Genomic DNA, 23,118 nt, shown 5'->3' on the forward strand with positions numbered 1-23,118 from the left:
GTGGTTAGCTAGGCGGAACAGTAGAGCGGAAGCTTTTTTGCCCTTTTTTGTACAGTACAGTATTTGTTCTGCGTAGTCCTTCAGACTAAACTGAAAGCAGCCATTGAAGGGCAAAAAAGGGAGTTAAGGAAGTGAGTAGAGCTTTTAGACAGGCATTAAGGTAAAGCTAGGGGTTCTAGAGACATCATTGATGACAGAAGCAAACATCCACTATTCCTAGCCCAAGTCTGTCAAAAAAACAGGCAGTGCAGTTCAGTCCTGAGACCGGTCATGCAGCCAGTGTGAGCTCTGGAGATTGTATGGGCCCCACGATGGCAGTATTTGCAGGTGTTGAGCCTGGAACTGGACAAAGTACAGGTGAAGGGAGGCTGTCCTGGCCAATTTTCTTGCTGACACTAGCTGCCGTCACGTCCTCCTCTCTTTCAGCTTTGTCCCTGTACCAACTGGTGGTTCTCAGAGCTGAGGTAGAGGGACTCAAATCAGAGGTGTGTCGCAGGAGAGAAGAGGGACGAGAGGCCAAGCATTCAGACCTGGTGAGAGTCAATCTGTACAGGATTTTTTGATGAACATTTTACCTGTATGCATTGTTTTTCCAAGCACTTTATTGTTTGTGTGTGTGTGTGTGTGTGTGTGTGTTCAGACTGAGGATATCAATAGGAGAAGCAGCCAAGAGTCCCTGAACCAACCTGGGTCTCAACATGCTTTTACCCTGATAAGGAGGAAAAGATTGGTCTCTGGATCAGAGCCATTAGGTAAGACACAGTAGGCTGCACCAGAGTCTTAACAGTTCACTGTTTATGTATAAGATGCAGATATTCCTTGTGATGTGGTGAGAAAATGCCGCAATCCATAAGTGCTCACTGTTAATGTGCTAATATCAGCACAAGCTATTAAAAAATCCCTGGGTTGTACATGACAACAATATTTACAGTATGCTGTTGCTAAGTGCTGACTTTGTCAAAGGAATTTGCCCAAAATCGAAAGAGGGAAGGAGCAGGAGGGAGAGAGCCGTGGAATAAGTAATGTACAGATTGTAAGGAAACTGCTGATGAGTTTTAACGTGTCTACATTTCTCTTATGTCCTGATAGTTTCTCAGCCTTGCCTGCAGTTGTTGGCAAACAATAGCAGGAAAACCTTCAGGAAAGGTACAGTATGCCCTTGGCTGTGACAGTTTGGTGATATCTTAAGAACTTAATTTTCTGTAGTTTTTATTTCATATTCATTTTGGAGTTCTGGAGTGTATATTAAATGTACCAACTATTATATAGTGAAAATATATTCCACACAAAAAATGTTTAAGCATGTGCAGAAACTCCTAACAAAGTCCAGTCACTGATTTGAAACAGGTTGACTGTTAGGATACATGTTTAGCTTTAAGAGCTTTGACATTTTGTCTGATATATTCTTCTTATTCCTTGGATCAGAACATAACTCAGAGCCACACACAGGTATCCCCTGGCAGTCTGGACTTAGGCGAGGCTCTGCCCTGGAGGCAGACGGAGACAGCATGTTAGTCAGAGAGGAGGGCTTCTACTTTGTGTACAGTCAGGTAGGTCTGTTTGTCATTTCATAGTTTTTCCACAGGGAGGTGCTGCTAGCTTGTTTGCTGGCCACCAGAGATTTTTACATAGGAGGGGAATGTGTCTCTTTGACATTGCAGAAAAAAATGTGTGCTTGATCTAAGCACGCAGTTGGTTAAGAGACCTTGAAGAAAGGTCAGATAAAGAAGAGAAAATGCAAACGATGCATGCATAGTAAATTAAGTAGCAAATGATACACTGTACCACTCACCTGACTCTTTATACATGTTAAAACCCGTGCCTCATACAATAGATTTAAGCCAGCTTTTATGATGTACTCAGGTCTACTACATAGACACCACCTTTGCAATGGGTCACGTGGTGATCCGGAGGAAGAGGAATGTGGTGGGAGACGAGCCTCAGTATGTGGTCTTGTTCCGCTGCATCCAGAATATGAACCCTGTCTACCCTTACAACACCTGCTACACAGGAGGTGAGTTATTGTTTATGTCACGCTATGTTTACCCTATTTTACACAGCTGTTACGGAGGGTCAGACAGTGTTTTTTAGTCAAGCTCTCAAGTGTGTGTGTGTGTGCGCCTGTGGTTTTGTTGCATGTGAGTGTCAGTTGTTGGGTGTGGCAGTTCAAGGTCTAAAGCGTACATTTGCATCCCTTAGGTATTGTGAAGCTGGAAGTCGGGGACCACTTGGAGCTGCTGATCCCTCGTTCCACAGCCAACGTGTCCTTGTATGGAGACGCCACATTCCTGGGTGCTGTCAAACTTGCTTAAAGTGTGTCAGCTCATTACAGGCCAGAGGGACACTGTTGTGGCGGGAAAGGTGCCAAAATTGGAGCAACACAGTTCTGGTGACCTCACCTGACCTTGGGTGATGTGAATGTGAGGTGAGAAGAATACAGGAAGCAGCCATTTCTGTACTGGCTGAATGATAGACTGTGTGACTCCACTTGTTCAGCCTGAGAGGACATGAAGGGGAAATACTGTATGAGGTGATGACAGTCTCTACGCTCGCTCAGCTCATTATGTTAATTCCTATGACACATCATGACAGCATACTGTAAGAAAAAACCTGTCAGAATCGAGAACCTTTTCTTCAAATAATCACCAGCACGCGGCAAGATTTGATATGTGATGTGTTACTTGTATGTCATTCTCATACTATCTCAATAAAATGTCCTTCCATTACTGAAATAGTTAATCCCATCTGCTTTGTTATTTTAGAAATTTGCAAATAAACAGGAGTGCTCTGATTTATAATCCGAATAGCATCGTTTGATTAAACTAACTTACTTACTTTACCTATATAGTGTGTGTCTGACTGATTAAAATTCAAATGCAATAAAGTGATATTTCTTGCACAAGATATGACATCATCTGGTATCTGAGGGGAGGTTGTTGTTCCTTTCTTGGCCACAAGAAGGAAAGACTTCAGTGTGGCTGTCAGAACATCTTGTCAGGCATGTAAGGATGAGCAGGAACAGTGGAACACAGGTGATAGTGCCTATTTTTAGATTGAGGCAAAACCGTACAGGCAGGCGATGTCTGCACATTGGAAGAAGCTGCAGCCCAATGAATTGTAATGCCTGAGGAGCCTGGAGGAAATAGTGAAAAGTCCTCAATGGATGATTCTTCGTGTTAAGCTAGATGGCGAAGGAGAGTTACACCTGGGGACCAATGGATTTTCATGATTTCATTCTCAGAAGTGAACAGTTTCTGGATTCGGTGTATAAATAAAAAATTCAGATAATATTTGGTGTCAGACTTATCCTCAATAATATTCAGAGTGCATTGTACAGTATAGGGCCGAGTGATAACGATTTTCATGGATTTTCAGTGGAATTTTATTGTATGCACAACATACTTTATAAATGTCTGCTGCACAAATTAACAAATCAAAGCAAATAATTAAAAACTGAACTATGAATTTAATTATTATAGGTTTTGTTTTACACATTAGAATTGTTTTGTTTTACATGGTTTTGCACACATTTGGAATATTATGATAGATATTGGATACAGGGGCTGCACGGTGGTGTAGTGGTTAGCACTGCATCCCGGCCTGGGCCTTTCTGTATAGAGTTTGCATGTTCTCCCCGTGTCTGCGTGGGTTTCCTCCGGGTTCTCCGGTTTCCTCCCACAATCCAAAGACGTGCACGTGTTGGGTTAATTGATGACTCTAAAATTGCCCGTAGGTGTGAATGGTTGTTTGTCTTTGTTCGTCTCTATGTGCCCTGTGATAGACTGGCGTCCTGTCCAGGGTGTACCCCGCCTCACGCCCGATGTCAGATGGGATCGGCTCCAGCCCCCCGCCCCCCCGACCCCGGGATAGGCGGTTGAAGATGAATGAATGATGGATACAAATATTGAACTGTATCTCAAGCATAGTTATCAGTGATGCACTATACATTAAAACAAAATAATTGTGAGGTTTGCTTGGTGGCGAATGGGAAGCAGCCCACCCACATGTAACTCGGTATGTTCCCAGGGTCAGTAAAGTTGATGCTTTGCCTACACACATTTGTCCATCTCACTTCCTTTTGTTTTAGAATTCTGCACAACAAATCTGTATGTTTTGTCAAACCTGGACACGGTAAAACAGTGTGGTGGTGACCCAACTAGAGATTTGTGTGAGTAACATTTACATTAGTTTGGAACATTCTTTTCTCATAATTATGCAAATGTTAAAAAATGAACATCTGGAGATTTTGCCCCTGGTGGTTCAGGGGCAAAATGCCTTCTTTCCTCTCCCCAATGATTTTCTGGTGTGATTTTTCAAATCGACTCATTCTCTGATAATGCTACTACATGAATAGTGTTTGCTTAGGTCAGAACTAAACTGCTAACTACGATCTGTATTTAGATTTTTAAATAATAGTGAAGAATAAACCATAATTTAGTCAAAGACCTTCCTTTAAAATGTAGAGATGCTGACATAATTGAACATTAGTTTTATTTTATTTCAGACCTAAACCCTTTGAGACTGAATCCTATTCAAATTAACTTTTAAAAATAGGCTATTTTACTAATTATTTTACTATTTAACTTAGTGTAAGAGGTATCAAAGCATGCACCCCTATATTGCCCCACCGGTCAATCTTGTGCTATTTTTCAGACTAATTTTTTAGGGGGTTCTCCGTTACCTGCTACTCTGTCATGTCTGTTTATCCCTTTCTCTCTCTCTCTCTCTCTCTCTCTCTCTCTCTCTCTCTCTCTCTCTCCCTCTCCCTCTACATACACACACACTGGCCCTCTGTCCGTTAGGGCAAAGAGTTAGACAAAGCCCAGTGGGTGGTCACTTCTTCACTAGGCATTTTGCCCTTGGAGTCATGGCTCCATTTGACAAGAAGAGAGACCAAAAGAGGGGGAGGGAGAAAGAAAGTATAAAATAGAAGGCTAAGAAAGAAATGTTTCAAATGGACTTAATGGACAGCAGTAGCCATTAGTGGAAGAGCAAGCGGAAGAGAAGAGAGAGGCTGTGAGAATAAAACAGATCGAGAGAGCAGGCCAGGCCCAGGGTACTACAGCCATGGAAGTCAGAGAAGCGCTTTGATGATCGGGTAAACAGAGCAGGCGGCTGTACAAACACCGATTGGGGAAAAAAAGAAGAAAGGGGGAGGAGGGTATAAGAGAAGAGGGGAGCACAGACCTCTCCCATTAATGTGTCAAGCTTATGCTCCCCCCCTCCCTATGGGCCAGAAATGTCTTTGTGTGGTGCCATGGTGACGGCTGGTGTGTTGGCGGAAGCTGATGTCATTGTGGACTCGCCTCTCAAAAGAGAAACCAGCATCTGACCGGAGAATCAGGAAATGAGACCTGCTGTGTACACATGCTGGCACTGTGTGTAGTTCACACACTCACACACATGTTGTGAGAGTTGTATTATTACACACAGAAAAAAGACAACAGCTATATGGGTTATCACACACAGTATATTGTATATTGTAAGTTAGTTTTAGACCATTTGCATCAGAATATTTAACATATTAGCTGCAATTTCCCAGCTTGGGATCAATAACGTATTTCTATTCTATTCTATTATTCTATTTTAGCTAGAGCAGACAAGAGACAGGTCCTAAATGTTGAAGGGTTGTCAGGATAACCTAATATTTATATGTATGTGTTTTATATTAGTCAAATATTTCGCTTGCTTTTAGGAGAGAAGGGTAAAATTGAGTTAGATCATCAGTCTCAGTCCCTCAGAGTCTGTCTCCTTCATTGTGCCATTTTTCAGGCTGCATCGCTTGTGTTAAACGTGGACCTTAGCACCAGTGTGTCCCTATCTGTCCTTTTCATATCCTCCCTCCTCCCTCTCTCCCTGTTTGTGTGCTTCAGGACAGGTCTGACTGATGACAGGGGCTAAAGGTGATCCCTGAATCCTGATTATAAAACCCAGCATGCTCTGTTCCTGCAGAAAATCACCACACACATACACTGCGGTTTTTGCAGGTAGACATAAATTTGCACACACACACACACACACACACAGACACGTGCATTCATATGCACACATGCATTGCCTCCCCTTAAATAATGACAAGCTGTGCAGCACTCTAATCGTCTCACTGCATCAATGTACACAGTGGTTCCATGTATGTACTTCTCTAGTATTTGGGGATTACTTTGATCTGCTGCAGTCAGACCAAAGTAATCAGGCTGATCCAGAGCCCTCCAGCTGAACTGGCAGCACCACTGCATGGATTTCTCATTTAAGTGAGGATTTGGTTTATCAACAAACTGGATTGTGCCATCGGTTATACTAAAGTCTAAACATCATGTTTTGTGCCTGCCATGTTGTAGATTTTTAATCGATTCAGCTTGAGACTCACTAATTTCAGAACTCACTAATTGTTTTAAATCCGAAAAACATGACCAACCCTGCAGAACGAGAGCTTTATTTGTTTTTAACGCCGTTAACATTAGATCTGGTTTAGTTTCTTCTCCCCTGACTACATATGATCTGTTGGAATATAAGCTGATCTATAATTCATATGGTTCTGCCTCTGCTTGGAATCAAACCAGGATGAAACGTCGAGCTTGCAATCTGCATGTTTGCAAGAAGTAAGAACGAATATAAAAGTTCTCTCAGTTCCAGCTCATCTCGATGAATCTTGCTTTTCTTCTTGTTTTTTTTCTCAAGGACATCAGACCTATTACAGAGGAGAGAAAATACATCAAATGGATGAGGGGAGAGCAGGATTTTGGTTTGCCACAACTCTGCCCCCCCTTCCTCTCTTCATCTCCTGACTCCCACACTCTGCTTTATGGCTCCAAGATGGAGCTTTAGCAGAGGCACACAGAGAGCAGCAACATTTGTCTAGGTCTGTCATGCTTAGCACTACAAACACTGTATGTGCAAAAGATTATAAGAAGACGGCTTAATGTAAGATTCATTTTAGGTATTTACTATCTATTCATTATAATGATATGATACATGTTGATATGTTTTCAATATACTGTATCAGCGTCAAAAAAGCCACAGAAACAGGGGATATCTGGTTTTGGAAACATATTTGGAACAATGGTGCTTTGGGCTAAATGCTAACGTCAGCATGCTAACAATGACAATGGAATAGTCATATTAACTTAAGTGCCTTTGAGTTAGGGCTGGGCGATAATCCGATATGATCGTTTATCATCTTTCAATGGAATCGTATCATTATGAAATCATATATCAAGATATCCTTGTGATACATAATTATGTACTCTAAATACTATAATAATATTTTGCACTTACTATGTGTTAAAATTATTCAGGAGTATTCTTCACCACATGGTTATTTCATATAGACTATTTATTGAATTTCCATAGAACAAGCTATATCGTGATATCGTTATCGAGATATGAAATGATCTAAATCTGGTTAGAAGATTTTGGCAATGTTGTCCAGCACTACTGAATACCCTGAAAAACACTCATAAAATGTATTATGTATTATGATTAATGCTAACGTGCAGTGGTTTACCAAGTTCACCATCATAGTTTAGCATTTAAGCATGTTGACATTTGCTATGTGGCATTTGCTATTTGCTTAGTAGCCAACTGAGCGAGGCATCCCTAGGCTAGACCCAGAGGCATCGCTTGCCAAAAGGCAAGGCAGGCTACTGCTTGATGCCCCAGGCCAGTAGGGGGCCCAGAGGGCTGACGATCTTTAAACTACAGCAGTGACAATTGGCAAAGTTTGCTATGAAAGCAGGAAATGTGACCTCACCTGACACCACCCAAGTTTTTATTGTTGTTTATTTTTTTTGTTCTTCATATAAATGTTTGACTTACACGTTTTTTTAATGTTTATATTCACATTTTTTTTTAATAACTAACTTTGAAAATAACTTCAATGTGCACTCTTGAAATTAAAAAAAGTTTAAATTTCGTTTATGTTGGTGTTCGAGGGGCCCCCTTTGAATTTGTTGCCCAGGTCCCCAACAAACTCTAGAATCGCCTCTGACTAGAGCCATGATGAATCATAAATGATACATCATAAAAAAGAGGCTAATTTGGGTGGGTCCTCGAGCTGAAACTCTTCTTACCTTCGGTCTGGTGTGTGAGACCTTTCGGCCGTTTAGCTGTTTTACTCAGAGAAGAGCAGTGGGACGGAGAGGCTGAGGGGGCTTCATATATTGTTACGCAGTGAGCAGAGAAGTTGGACCTTGAGGACTTCGCGGTGCTCAGAGTGACAATGCCCTCGAGACAGGTGAGTGACGTGACAACAGCCGACCATAGACTATGTAACGAACCACGTAACAAACGCGTGTGTGGTTGTAGACCTAGCTAACGTCTGAAACTCTACAGGCTCTTGTATTTGCTGTACGTCTGTTTAACGCTAGTCCACATGACATTAGCTCTTGAGTCTCTTGTCTCGCCAAACTATTTCTTGCGACCACGGTGTCCACAGCTATTTTGTGTTTTCCACGTGCTTTATTTGGGGGTCATTGTTATGAGTTGTGCTCTTTTGTCTGGTTAATGTGAAGCCCAAATTAAATAAAATGCATACATTAATCACTATGTTTTTCCTTGTGTGACAGAAATGGAAATGTCTGGACACACCTGGATGTAAACTTCAATCTAACTGGCTGTTGGAGCCATACAACCGGAAGGTGAAAATTCTAGATGTAGTTATTCTGGTCCTCTCCAGCCTTAGAGTTAAGGGGATGATGATAAGGCGTAGGGGTCGCTGTCATATGCTCTCTGCTACTTTTTTGTCCTCCTCTTTTCACTATATGGTTTCACTTTCAGTCCATTGTTCTAGTGTTTGGTTTCCCTCCCCTTTAACACTAACACAGAGCATGCACACAGTAAAGGAGGCACAACAGAGTGTAGTATGTATAAAATCCTGTGTCATTCATTCCCACCAGCTGCTTATGGGCTTGTCATAAGCAGTTGTAATTAGAGTTTGAAACTCCTGTCTCACTCTCTGTTTTTCTCTCTCACAAACACACGCTAACTCACTGACAAACTCCTAAATCCCTCTCTCCTTCTCTCTCTCTCTCTCTCTCTCTGACTTATGCTCTCCCTCCCTTTCAACTACTCCCCCCCTCATTCACCCAAACTGGCACACTCCCCTCTCTCCCTCTCTCTCCCCTTTTCTCTGATGGGATGTCAGTGGAGGGTTGCAGCCTATGGATGTGGATGTAGTGAGAGCTGGGAGTTGATTTACATCTCTCTTTCAGTCTTTCAGATCTTTGCAGCTAAGACCAGGTTGTCTCTGGATGTTATTTCCTTGAAGCATGAAGAACTATGGTGGAAACGTGACAGTGAGGTATAGTGCCACTTGTTTTCTGTTTGTGTGCATATGTGCTTCTGTCTACAATTCACATACGGCCTGTTGACACAATGTTCAATGTGCTCTCACAATGATTGAGGGTGCTTTATTATTTGCGTGAATTTAATTAACAGAACAAACATCTCACAAAGAGTGAAACATGTGCATCTGTTTTTATATATTCTGCTGTACATGTTTTCCAAGTAAAAGACCATTTATTCTTCTTAAACAGCTACTGTCTGTCTGTAGTCTGGCCTTTTTGTTTCTTTCTCTTTTTTACATTCTTGTGTGCTGTTGTTTGCCCTGAGATGTTGCATGTGCTGCTGGGTGGCAGCACAGAAAGAAGAAAAAACAGGTTTGTTGGCATGATCACTGCACACACAGACACGCGCTCCTCCAAAAAGCCTTTGGGGTACTGGATGTCAGTTGGGAATCGTCCCAGATTCAAAGGACCTTGGGCGGCTTTCACAGAAACGTTGTGCGTTTGTGTGATGGTTTGCAGTGTCTGCGTGTGTGTCTGTGGTAAGAAAAAGTGAGATGGATGACAGACAAAAAAGAGCAGAAAAAGGTAGAGAGAGGAGTAGTAAAAGAGGGAGAGAAACATTGTAATGGGTAGACAGAAAAGAGCAGTGAGGAGACAGAGAGATCGGTCTGTAACCGGTCAGCTTAACAGAACGTCGCTGAGTAACAGACACATAACTCTGCCTGTGTCACCCCACAAAACTCTGCTTTTGTTTCACAGGAGCTCACAGATGGTCTCATTCAGAAGGCTGAGGGCCGTGTGTGTGTGTGTGTGTGTGTGTGTGTGTGAGCGCGAGTGCGTATGTGTGTACGTGTGTGTGTGTGTCAGAGAGAGAGAGAGATGATGTAGATTTGTAATCATGGTAAACTTATGTACAAGGAGCGCTATCCATTTAATTCAGAACTCTCCTTTCAACAAGATGTGCGTTTGTTTGTGTGTTTGTGTGTGCGTGTGTGTGTGTGTGCTATGTACACCCATCTGTCCTCCTACTCGGCCAGATTGTGGGCCTCTCTCTGTGGCAGCGTTGCATGGAGGTATCACTCTCTGTTTAAACTGAAAAGATTATCTCAGCCACATGGTTCCATAATGCCATTTTCCAGCAGTTGCCTTCAAGGTTATCATTCTTCTTTAATATTTTTTTTCTTTGCAACATTGCAAAGCGTGCTGCGTTGGTCTTGGGGTGTAGCCAGCAAGGGGCTAAAGTCTTGAAGCCGTAGTCTGTCTGTCTGTGTCAGGACGCAGCCCAGTCCCCTGTGCTGTGGTCAGCTGTTGAGCCAAATGGTCTCAAGACTTAGTCACAACCCTCCCTGATAATTATGGGTTGATTTATGAGCTAAAGAGAAATGACGAAGAGCAGGCGGTGGCGGGTGGGGAGAATAGGATGGCTGAGCAAAGACTTTTCCCTGCAAAAAAGCTTTTTGATGGATCTGCTGCTGTCAGAACCCCAGGTGTTAAAGGAATATACAGCCCCCCCCTACTGTTAAACTCATGTAAAGAAGCCCGACGCTTGTGTTGCAGTGCAGGGGCCCCATGGCTTTGGCAAGATTTAAATGGCACCTTTTATGTATGATTAAGGAGGGGGATAACTTTTTTGCACAGGTCTGTGAGGAAGTGGCGTTGCCATTAAAGTCACAGCTGCATAAAATTCAGAGAGTAAGAACTAGAGATGGCAGCCACCACCTGTTACCTGGAAAACTTCTGTCTGATCAATCAATCTGGTGAAGAATTATTGTCTTTCAACACCACTAATTGTGGGCCTGTTGGTCATAAGCTTTTGTCTACTTTTTTATGTCTCTGACTATTATTAGATGGGACTGGCCAGTTACCACGCTTACTGGATTTCCTTTGCAGCTCCTCTGATGGACCCCTCCTCGCCGCCTGACGTCAAAAGGCAGACAGCTGACTGGGCAGACAGATGGGGGGATGCGTTGGGCTTAAGGGGGTTACTGGTCATCTGGGGATGCCGTAGATTAGTTTCACCTTCAAATCTGATTAGTGCAAATTGTAATTCACACCAATATGTGTAATTATTAACAAAATATGAATTGACTATGACAGATGTCTGTCATAAATTACTGGAAATGTGCATAGTATATGGATATATGAGAGGCATGTATTTGGCATACATATCCTCACCTATAAAGCAGTTCTCCACCATCTTCACACTGCACCCCTGTACATTTTTCTCAATGGACACTTTAAAAAATATCTATAACCTGATTGTCTTAATTTATTCTACACATTCTTCTTGTCAAAACTAGGCGCCCACATTACCCACACACATTGTGACTCGGTCACACTCCTCTACTATCATCACACTTGAATACAATTTGGCTCATTGAATCTACAAGAGTTTTGGCTTTTCATTCAGACAAAGTGTGCATATCTGTAAAGGAGAGACTCGTATATACCCATAAAACCCATTATCATTGAGGTATTCAGAGGTCAAGGGATCTCTTTGAAAATGGCCATGCTAGTTTTTCACTCGCTAAAATTTTGCCTAACTTAACTGGAGCATTATTAAGCCCACCTCCTGACAAGCTAGCATGTCAGCCGTCTGATGGTTAAGAGTTTAAATAATTAAATATTGTCTTGAGTTAGTCCAACATTTGTTTAAAAGAGTCCTTCCAGTTACAGTCAATTGGTCATGTCCTATGCTGGAAATAAGAGCTTATTTAGAAAGTCACATTTCTGAAAATTTAAGACATCGGAGGAAAATGTAGAGGATGTGAAATCCATAACCTTTGTTATTGGTAGTTTTTCTTTTTCCTATATATCTCAGGTGACCACATGAGTTGAAAAATGATCCGGAGATGAAGAGAAAATCCCCGACTATTATTATAAGTGAGGCCCATGGGACTGGGCAGTTGGCAGCCTCAGACAGCAGCTAAAGCTAATGACAGGTGGTGGGAAGCACTACTGGCAGCAGCAACATGTTATTTGGGCGTGGAACATTTCCAGCAGGCTAAGATTAAATCCAAACCTTTGGTCTGAGATTTTCCCCCATCTGATGAAACAATGTCATCAAAGCAGAGAAGTCCAATGGATCCAAATACTAAACAGGTGCACCGGTTGACCAAGCCCTATATGATGGTAGTCTTTGTCAGAGGAGGAAAAGACTATTCACCATGTGATCTCCTCTTTCTATAGAAGACTTCCTCATATTAATGCAGGCTTGCTGCCGCTGACATATGACCGGCGGCCTTGCAGACTTTGTTTCTCTTCCAGGGCTATTATTGGACACCATGTCAATAAGGGACATCAATGTCAGGGTTAATGACTGGGCTTGCCAGGACTTGCTCCTACTACATATGTGTGTGTATGTGCATGTGAACACGTATGGCTTCTCACCTTACCCTAAGCTGGAATTGGAGAGCTATTCGCGGAAATTGAGGTAGAGCAAAAAGCGCTGGAGTTTGATTTGGCTAGATTGTGTGACATGGTAAAGATGGTAATTAGAAATTTGTCTCTCTCAAAAAGAGGTGGGAGGGGAGAAAGTGGTTCATGAAGCAGCTGGATCTCTCCCCTCGCTGGCGGCTGTATGAGGGCAGGTGCATGAAATGGAACCGCTTTACTGCTCCCATCATTTTAAAGCCTCTCTCTCACACACACACACACACACATGTGGACCGTCCCTGTTGCACACAAACACTTGTCCACCTACTAGGTTCTCTTGCCTGCAGTTAGACAGTGCATATTAGAGGGTTGAGTATGAGCCCAGCTGCAGAGCCATGCAAATGATTTGAACAGGATTGGTTAAGCATTCCCTTTAAAAAAAAAATCTGCTGCTTTGATCTAACCAAGATGCCGTGGGGGGGAGTTTACCCTGAGATGAAAGATAACGTCTTGCTGTGATGTTTGTGTGCTTGATTTCAGACATGTCATCTTTCACATTCAACCATAATCAAATTAGGTCAGTGCTTAATGAGGCATGAGGATGCCCCCCCTTCTTACATTGCTATGTTACCCTCCCACCTACTATCATGCCAGTCACTTAAGGATCAGTGTCAAACTGTTGGCTACAACAGAGGCGATGAGAGAGTAGGAAGATGTATGGATGAAAGAGTGAGGCAAGAAGGAGAGTGTGTGAGAGGAAGACTAACGTACAGCTTGGCTCGATTGATGGTGTATCATAATGATGGAATAGAGAGAGGAATCAAGGTGAAGGGTAATGTGAATGGTGAAGAGTAGGGCAAGGTATAGAGGAAGGGGCGATAAAGGACAGTCTTGTTGGGCTCATTTCTGTAAGTGCAGATAAGAGATAAAGTATCATCCCAAACAATACTGTGGAGGGAATTGCTTTGGCTTTGGATTACAGGTCCCCCCTCAGGTGTGTGTGTGTGTGTGTTTGTGTCTGTGTATGTGTGTGTGATTTGAACCACTAGTCTGGTAATTTCAGGCCCCTGATGGACGTCAATTCAGAGATTTAATGAACACTCGCACCTGAACCTCTCCCAACTCTCTTTCTGTGTTTTAACTTTGTCTCCCTTTTCCACCTCCATTCATTTTTCTTACCCTATTCCAGGGTAGAGGGAGTTTTACTCAACTAGAGCCTTGACCACACACACAAGTCACTGCAGCACAGGGCTGATAAGTAGAAGCGTTTAATGTAAGAACGTCTTGTTAAGTCAAGCTCAAACCTGATCTTTATAGTGAATGGGACCTGGCGGCTCAAGCTTCATGAGAGGTCAGAGACTTGTCTTTGAACAAAGCATCCCTGGTTTGACTCTTGGCATAACTGCAAAGTCATGTTCTTACAAGGGAAGTTATTATAGATTAAGTAACCTCATTACAAACTGCTGTATGTTGAGTATTAGCAGTCACACACCGACATATACAGACTGAAGAGAGAAACATTTTGCCTCTAATTATCGTGTTAACTAACATTGTGTGGCTGTCTAGTCCGGTCAGTTATGTAACCCATTAAAACTATTAATTCAGTAATTTAATTAAATTAGCTCATTCGGGTTGTTTGTGTTCATCTGTGCTGATGATAATCTAGTGGTGCGCTGAGCACGCACACAAAAACGTGGACTCAAATTCCTGCAAGGAAAACGAAGTCTAACACAGCATGCATTCAAATAAAAAATGATTAACATTACATGATGTCAAATAGAGCAAAGGCAGGGAAGCCTGAATGTGTTACTTTATTGGTGCTGGGGTACGACCACCATTAATTACTTGAGAAGCAACAGAGAGATTAAGAATGATGAGTGAGGGATCAATGCAGACAGATGGAGAGATTTTCAGGGAGGGAAGCACAGGAAGCTAATTAGAAACCAGATGATGTGTGAAAAGATCCCTGTCTATTCAGATAAGTCTCTCTCTTTCCTTCCCTCTTTAGGCTTCTTGATTTACTTACTAATTTCTTGATTACTTTTATAACTTCTGCCTGTGTGTGTTGTCCCACTCTAGACCAATTGTCTCCTCAGTGACTGTAAGGAGTTGTTTTGATTTACAAGTTTTCCTGTTCCCGTTCTTGATCTGCCCCTATTAGTCCATGAGGTTGAATGTTTTTCAGCGGCTCTCAGTCCTGCAAGTGAAGATGAAGGTAGGTAGCAGGGGAGATCTTAAAGGGAGATTTATAATATGAAAACAGCAGGGGGGTGATTGGTAAGAGACCAGGGTGAAATGGTTTAAGTAAGTCAGTGATGAACATCTGAAGCCTGTGGAGTAGGGATGTCACAATATGAGATTTTGATATCATGATTATTGTCAGAGGAAATATCATGGTGTCACAGTTTTCATGATTAATAATCTGGGAATTTATTATTTGATACTGTGGAAGGAAAAGACAAAGCCATTCTTTTGGTCTTGCACACAAAACACATCAGCCTACTCTATATTGAAAAAAGAGGCTTACACACATACTCATAGAACTGGAGTTACATCCAGGTAACAAGATTCAGAAAGTAAACAGTAACCTGTGACCACTCCTGGCCCAGTTTTTTTTGTTTTTTTTACCTTGAATTTGGCATAAAGGGGTGGTTGATTACCTCTAAGATGTTGGGCCTATGAATGTTCTCATTTGTCCAGGTCATCGTTATCGAAGAAGAAGTTTTGTGACCCTTTGCAGTCACTTTTTGGCAAACTTTGGAAATTGTATATCCATCTTCTACAACTCCCTAGATATCCGAAATGCTCCGCACTGCAGGATTTAAAGGCGCCTTTGCAGCAGATAAAAGGCTGGAATGTCAGTTCCTTTACGACAACTCACACACACACAAGAACCGCTGCACACGTGTTACGTGACTCTCAAGATTTGCTTTAACAGGACAACAATGCAGGAATCAGGATACTAAATAAGAGAGGGCTTTCTGGGAAAAGTAATATGGACTGGGGAGAGGGTGGGTTCTAATTGAATAAAGGAGGCAACTTCAGACAGGGTGGTGGTGTGTGTAAGTGTGTATCTTTGTTTGATTTGTCTCTCAATTACCAGATTTTCCTCCCCCTTTTCCAAGGTCAACATGGGGATTATTAGCAGAGAGAAGCACTGTAGTAATTATGGTGGTGGTCATTAACTATTCATCACCTGACACTACACTGCTGTGCTAAGTGTTTGTGCGTATGTGTGTCTGAGTGTGTAAGAGAGTTACAGACATCCACATCTGTGCATCAGCATTTACTGTAGACTCCGCAATGTGTTGTTTTTCTGTGTGTCTGTGTGCAAATGAGACAGCTGGCTCCCGTCTGAGATTTCCAGGCACACCTCTTTAGGCTCTGTTGTCTCCCTTGTCTTCCAGTTCTCTTTGTCTGCCAATCCTGTCTTTTTAGGCAGCCGTGACAAAAGTATCCCTGTTTGACCACAAACTCTTCAGGGGCGTGTTTGCTACATGAGGTGAATCCAGGCGCCTCCCCTTTATGTGTTTTGTACCCTCCCACTCGTTTTTTACACCAGCGATGTGATAGTACAGAACAGGGGGGTGTATGCTTGTGAATATGGGGGTGTAACTGTACCCCGTCAGATGGAGTAAGGGGCTGGGTTCACTTGGGTCTGGAGTTGGGGAGGGACATAGAAAGAGAGAGAGAGAGAGAGAGAGAGAGAGAGAGAGAGAGAGAGAGAGAGAGAGAGAGAGAGAGAGAGAGAGATGTAAAAGAATGAACAGCTCCAAGCGGCAGAGTTGCCATGGCTACGGGGGGTAGCGGATGAATGAATGACATCACAGTGGCGGGGAGGTGAGAGAGTGTGAAATTGATTTGGTGGCGGAGCACAGGGACGCGTCTTCCGTTGGGTTTTCATCAGGCAGACACATCTCTCGCTCCTCCGTACCCCGGCGTCTCTTGTGAACGGTAAGGCTCCGCTTTTTTCTCAATTTCCTCCTCATTCCATCAGAGTGAATGCTGATTTTGAGGATGATAGCAAGTGTAGGTGTGATTTCTTTTTTTTTTCTTTTTTTTTGCCTTGATTACTGTCTTCAGGTCTTGACAACATGTGAGATGGACATTGTGCGAGGACATGTGTGTGTTAGTGTGCATGGATGGTCATGTGGTGCTCCAAGCATGCAGGTGGGAATGAAGGGCAGATGTGCTGTGCATTTTCCGGTTGTCTAAACATACCATGAGATGCTTACCGCGGGCACATGTGTGTGTTTTTCTGACTGGGAATGAAGAGCTGATTGTGCAAGAATGATTGAAGTGCGCTGTGAAATATCCCCACTCTAAGAACCCTTAGTAGCTGTGTACAGTATAGGTTGTCACACTTTAGGGCTGCACTTTATCTGAGACACGTTATGTAGTGACATTGCTGTCAAGCAACTTGCCCTCTCCACAGGGAGTTTGAAGCACATGGTCAGCCACTGAACAGCACCCCCAGAGCTTGTTAAGTCTTGCTAAAGAGCACTTTAGGAGAGAAGCAGCTTTACCCAACATCAGAGTGTGAACCTGGCTCCTCTAATTAGGGGATGGTCCAACTTCGCAGTGCACCACCCTGCTGCGAGTTTGTGGGCAATGACATTTATCTGGCTGTGTGATTAATTACCAAGTTGACCTACATTGACTCTTGAGGGACAAACAGTCAGAGTTGAAGGGTGGGAGCTAGAGGTCACAGCAAAGCCAATCACAGTCCTTAGCTCAGTGTCTCTTTGCTTTGGTCAGCATCCAGAATTGGGGAACAGATTACATTGGGGATCAAAGGATCACAAACATAGGCTAGATTTGGAAAACATAATCCATTACTAGGACTATCAACTGGTCAACATATCTGTTGGAATGCAGCCGATCTCCCAGTGTGGAGGTAATTTTGAGGATGGTGGTTGGTGTTACATCTTTACAGTGGCTACCCTCAAGGCCACATGGTTGTTGATCAGAACATTCATTCCCCAAGGTCAATGTACTGCAGGGAAGAGTATTATAGCCTGTATGGCCCAAGGGAGGATATGTAAAGACATTCATTAACATTTTGAATTTGCATCACTGAGCTGCCGTTTTTTTTTTATGTACTGGAGCCATAACTAGACTATCCTGTTCTTCTAACAAAACCACATTAGCCAAGTACTGTATAAGGTTGAAGGCCATAATAGTACATATGACACATTTACCTATATGCTAATGGATGGTTGGGGTTAAGGCAGAAAGCTCAGTTTTAAAAACAGCAGGAGTTAGTTATTGTTGGTATGTCAAAGGGGAGGCAACTTAGTTTGCTTCAAACAGTCCACATTGTGGTGTTATTGCAAGGTAGAGTTTAGCAGTTTATGTTGTAAAAGTGTCTTCGAGAAGGAGTGAAATCTCAGAAGTCAGTCTGTCCAGCCACAGCACTGTGGGTAGGCTGTAGGCTCAGGGCATTAATTATGAATATGGAGGGGATGAATATACATGAGGCTATTTCCGACAGTTTAATTTGAAACGGAGGAAAAATATCCCGGCAGGTGTACAGTCGGAAACTGCACTATAGTTGTGGGTCTTAGTGGTTTGTGTGTGTGCAGAGTCCTTTTATACTGTGCATACACATCAGGCGAACTAGTTAGTTCGTTTTGAAGGAATCAGGGTGGACGTTAAAGGGCTCCAGTACTAACTATATTAAGCAATGTCAGTTTGAAAAGCTAAGTGAATAGCTAGTCTGCCAGGTTTTTGGATGGCATGGTTCGGGGCACAAGTGGGTCAGAAGTGAAGTGCTCCGATCGCTCTTTGTCTGCTCTGAGAACAGAACTGCCTCGTAGCCAAATATTTCTTTTTTCTTCAGTGTTGTAAGTAAATTATTGTAAATTGCTGCATGTGTTCTTATGCACGTTAGGTTTTATTCCTTATCTTTGAGTTCACTCTGTTCCCCTCTTATTCACTGTTCATGACTGCTGGAAGGGAGGAGGTTGCTTAGAGACATGATGAGTTGTTTACATCATAAAGTCAGCTGTTGTGTGTTTGTGTGTGTGTGCAGTCAGTCCTTCTTCATTGTGGTGTCAGCTGGTTGGCAACGCTGTGGTTCGATCTGTGACTGGACCTGTACGCAAACACACTGACATTTCAACATGCCCACATACACAGACTGTGTGGTGGGTTTTGGCATGTAGGTCTACCTTATGAGTCATACAGACTTAAAAAAAAAAAAAGGACAAACGATGGCGAATGGTTATACTTGCCATTGTATGATGGAAGCACACTTGCAACTTAACTCTCTGAAATGTAATGTTATCTGCCTGAGTATGTAAAATTAAATGCAAAACTGTTTCATCAATAACTCTAATGTTACTGTATGTACTTGTTGAAAGGAGCAAGTTTTTGTGGAGCATCATGATTGCTGTAGCATGGCTATGTGGCCATACTGACATATGAACTCAGTGACATTGTCAGTTCTTACAGATTAACAGCACTCTCTCTGTCTCCCTCTGACTCTCTTTTCGACTTGTAATCTCTGCTGCCCAACACTGTAAACCCTTCTGCAGTGTGAGTTATAGACTGTATAAAAACATGGGCGGCTTGACCACTGGTGGCTGGCTGCAGTATAGGTCATAAATCCCGCTCCGTCCATGATAGCAAAGGAGGGACATGGGGCAAAACTAAAACATGAAAGTACACCTCAAATACATTTTGCCCAAAAAAGGTGCCTTTAATTTTTGTCACCCTGATATTTGTTCAAGTGTTAATTTTTCTGATAGGTTTGGTTTTAATTATTTATTTAATGCTATAAAAATAGGGAGAAACGTCACGATTAACAGCTGCGATTGACTCTCAACTGGTCGGATGGGTGTACGTATGGGACTTTGTTACTGCCTGATCTGTACTGCGCAGACTGTGGCGCTAAAATAACAAGACGGCAGCGCCCGTATCTGGGATATTTCGCTTCACACAGACACAGGGAGAACATAACATGCAAACTCCACACAGAAGGGCCCCAGCCGGGATTCGAACCAGTAGCCCTCTTGCTGTGAGGCGACAGTGCTAACCAACACACTACTGTGCCGAAAAAGGGCGGCAAAATACAAGGATTGAATACACTCGAGCATCACAATATTGTGTTTTGTGATACTTTATCAATTCTCAAAAACACTGTATTGGCAAAAACACTGTTAAGGTATGAGAGATTGAGTCAAAATGCACCTCCCTTTATTTCAATACCGTTCTATACTTAAGCAGAAAAATAACTGAAAACACTGGATTTCCAGTTCTTCAGACACTGAGTTTTTTTTTTCAGTCTCCCTTAACTCCCCTTTCCTCACAGCAGCTTTCTTAAATCAGTTTAGACATCACAGTCATGGAATATTAGATCATGAGGAATGATAAATGACTCTGTGCTGTTGTCTATTCTTGTACAAAAAATGTGCCTCAAACTAATCTCTCACTTTTTAATATTTTATCAGCTCAATGCTGTTCTTCTCAGTGATTGAGATATAAAAAATACATCAGGAATGCAAAAAGTAAGTTTGCAAATGTTAGTTCCTGGGACTCTTTGATTGATAAAGGCCATTACAATTTCTCTCATTGTCACTCAGAGCTTTTAGCTGCGTCTCCACTCTTTCTTTGTACTCTCCTATTTTTGTTTTGCTGTTTTCCAGTAGGCTGCCAAATGGCTAAATAAAACTGAACTTGCATGAAATTGAACCACTGTTGATGGCACTGTGACCACATGTCTGTATGTTTGCTGTGTTTGCCTTTAGATCTGTTTGTTTAATGAGTCTTATAAACCAGATGGGAGAACTTGCAAATAGTGGGGATTGCAGTGAGATGGGAAACTTTTTGTGTTGCATGATTCATTTTGGCAGAACTTCAATGAGTTTAGCTTCAAACTAGACCAGTTTGCTCTGGGAAACTGGCAATCTTATTCTAATCCCACTTGCAGATCCACAGCCAGTAATTTTTGAATATCTGTATACTGTAAATCTTAACATTTCATTTCCTGTAGAATGTCCTCTGTGTTTCAAAGTAGTCACACATTTTATATGACACAAACATGTCACAACCTAATTACTATTACTGATTATCATGCAGTGTTTTCTACCGTTGCAACTCTATATTGTTTCTTCAGCAAGCATCTTGGCTTTGCCAGGAAAAAAAATTGAAAGGGTTAAATATAATCGTAATTGTTCAGGATACACTGTGTGTGTGTGTGTGTGTGTGTGTGTGTGTGTGTGTGTGTGTGTGTGTGTGTGTGTGTGTGTGTGTGTGTGTGTGTGTGTGTGTGTGTGTGTGTGTGTGTGTGCGTGCGTGTGTGCGTGTGCGTGTGCGTGCGTGGCACTCTTGCTCACAAAGGCAGAAGGTATCTTAGGGAACATTGCTCCTTGAATTTGAGCAGCTGTGAGCCTAGCATAATAACATAAGCAGAGCGGTGATGTGGTTTAGGAGTTAGGCCCAACTGTGCGTGCGTCTGTGAGCTCACTGTGAGTCACAAATACAGTGTTTGTCAGGCAGTGGTCATGGTTTTCACTCCTAGTCAGTGAACAGAACAAGGCAAGAAGAGGACATTGCCTGTGTGCCGAGAGCCGCTTTAGTTGGGAGCTTCTTAAACGCAGGACTGTTTTGCTCTTTTGTTTGTCTGGTTATTGATTAAAGCTTGCAGCCATCCTTTATGTTCCCATGTTGTCCATTGTGCCAGCTACTTGGAGCTCAAAGCTAGGGGAGCGGGTAGTAAAAGAGAGACAAAGGCAGAGAGAGAGATGGACTCACTTCCGGTTTGAGGGAATTTTGAAATGGATGAGTGGAGGTGATTTATAGGAAGAAGCAGAGATGTAATTATAGGCAGAAAGTGAGGCATTCAGCGCGAGTACGTATGAGGGGAGAGAAACTGGCTCATAGGTTTCTAATTGTTATTGCTCTCCTCTGTTTCACTCCCTTTGCCCTATACTAATTTACTTTGTTTGTCTGTGAAATTGTATTGACTGACAGATGTTTTTACTTTACTCCCCCCTAACTTACAATTTCACCATGTCTTCCTCAATCAGTGCGCTATTTTTCCATTTATAGCACCAAGCTACCTCCCTGTACCCTCACCATTTCTTTCTTCTATCTGTTGAGTCTTGAACTATGAAATTATAGAAATTCTGGCTGCTGCATATTCCTGCCAATCTATGTTGCAATGTAGGAATAAATAATAAATGTATAACATACTATAAGTCTGCAACCTTATTATTCTGCTAGGATCATATTGATTCTTCAAAGCTCGCAGGATTTATTATGATCGAATACTCTATTCCACTCTGTGTCTTTGCTATAGGGAATCTTGATCAACAATTCAATGGAGTTCATCTTTTTTGTCTTATTTTTTTAGTTTGTATGAGACTATTTAAAGGTGAGTGAATTTTAATTGAAGATTCGGGAGCTTTTTAACAACATTTCACTGTGTATTAAGCTGACTGATCTGCCTGATGGCAAGCATTTGTTGAAAGCGCTAAGAGCACACATGACACGACTGGAGATGAATGAGAGAACAATGGGCCTGGCACACGTTATGGGACGGCTGTTCCAAAGCAGATTGCCTATCTTGTCACACCTGGTGGATGACTGTTTCCCTGGAAACAAACAAGACTTGGTTCAAAAGGAATAGGGAAATAATGATTTTAATTTCAATAGTCTTTACTCACAAATAGCAAAAAGCATGTGACTGTTAGGGCAGTGTATCATTTTATGTTTCTCAATAGCATTGGCAGCATTGTACATGAGTTTTTACTCTTTTAATAGTTTTTCAATACCCCTTTTCAACAAAATACTATTCAAATATTAGCTAAATATGGTAAATGTACTTATACTCATATAGCACCTTTTTAGTCTTCTGAACGGTCAAATTCAGTGTCATGCCAGACATGCTGTCGGAGGAGCTAGGATCGAACCATCCAATGATCCAAAATCCATTTCTGTTTCCACCCTAGTGACTGCAGACAATGTGTACCTGCACAAAATTCCACAGGATTGAACATGGTGTCACTTTGCAGCATTAGGATTCACAAGTATAACTTGTTTGACAGTGCTTGCAGTGTCAGGCCCATAAGGCAGATTTATGAGGAAAAAATATGTCACTCTGAAGTAGTGCCTGTTCGATCAGTGCCTGTGAGCTGTTGAAAGCAACACTTGGCTTATTAACAACGGTCTGTGAAAGAGCTACACCGGCAAAACTATGATATGCTGTTCGTAAAGATGGTTATTTTTTACGTACGTGGATGCCATTATTATCCTCATCTCTCCACCTATTGTCCATCATTTTTTACCACTATTACATTAGGTTTTCCACTTATGGTACTCACTCAACTCTGTGACAGGCTGAGCTGTAGCTGGAGAACACAGAACACTGGGATAGACTATGCTTTATGATGCTGATTTCTTTCCTGGATTCATAAGTACGTTCTCTCATCACTAAAAATCTTTTATAAACTAA

General features: G+C 42.2%; 1 protein-coding gene across 1 annotated transcript; it reads left to right on the top strand.

Annotated features, from left to right (window-relative positions):
* Nucleotides 1–20: 20 nt before the first annotated feature.
* tnfsf13b (TNF superfamily member 13b) lies at nt 21–2,666 on the top strand. Its single transcript, XM_083921429.1, has 6 exons — nt 21–533; nt 641–752; nt 1,090–1,146; nt 1,426–1,550; nt 1,864–2,014; nt 2,200–2,666. Exons 1-6 carry the CDS (start codon nt 300–302, stop codon nt 2,310–2,312), a joined length of 792 nt encoding a protein of 263 aa, XP_083777555.1. The 5' UTR covers nt 21–299; the 3' UTR covers nt 2,313–2,666.
* The last annotated feature ends 20,452 nt before the right edge of the window (nt 2,667–23,118 follow it).

Source organism: Echiichthys vipera (assembly GCF_963691815.1).
Source record: "Echiichthys vipera genome assembly, chromosome: 10".
NCBI classification, from domain to species: Eukaryota; Metazoa; Chordata; class Actinopteri; order Perciformes; family Trachinidae; genus Echiichthys; species Echiichthys vipera.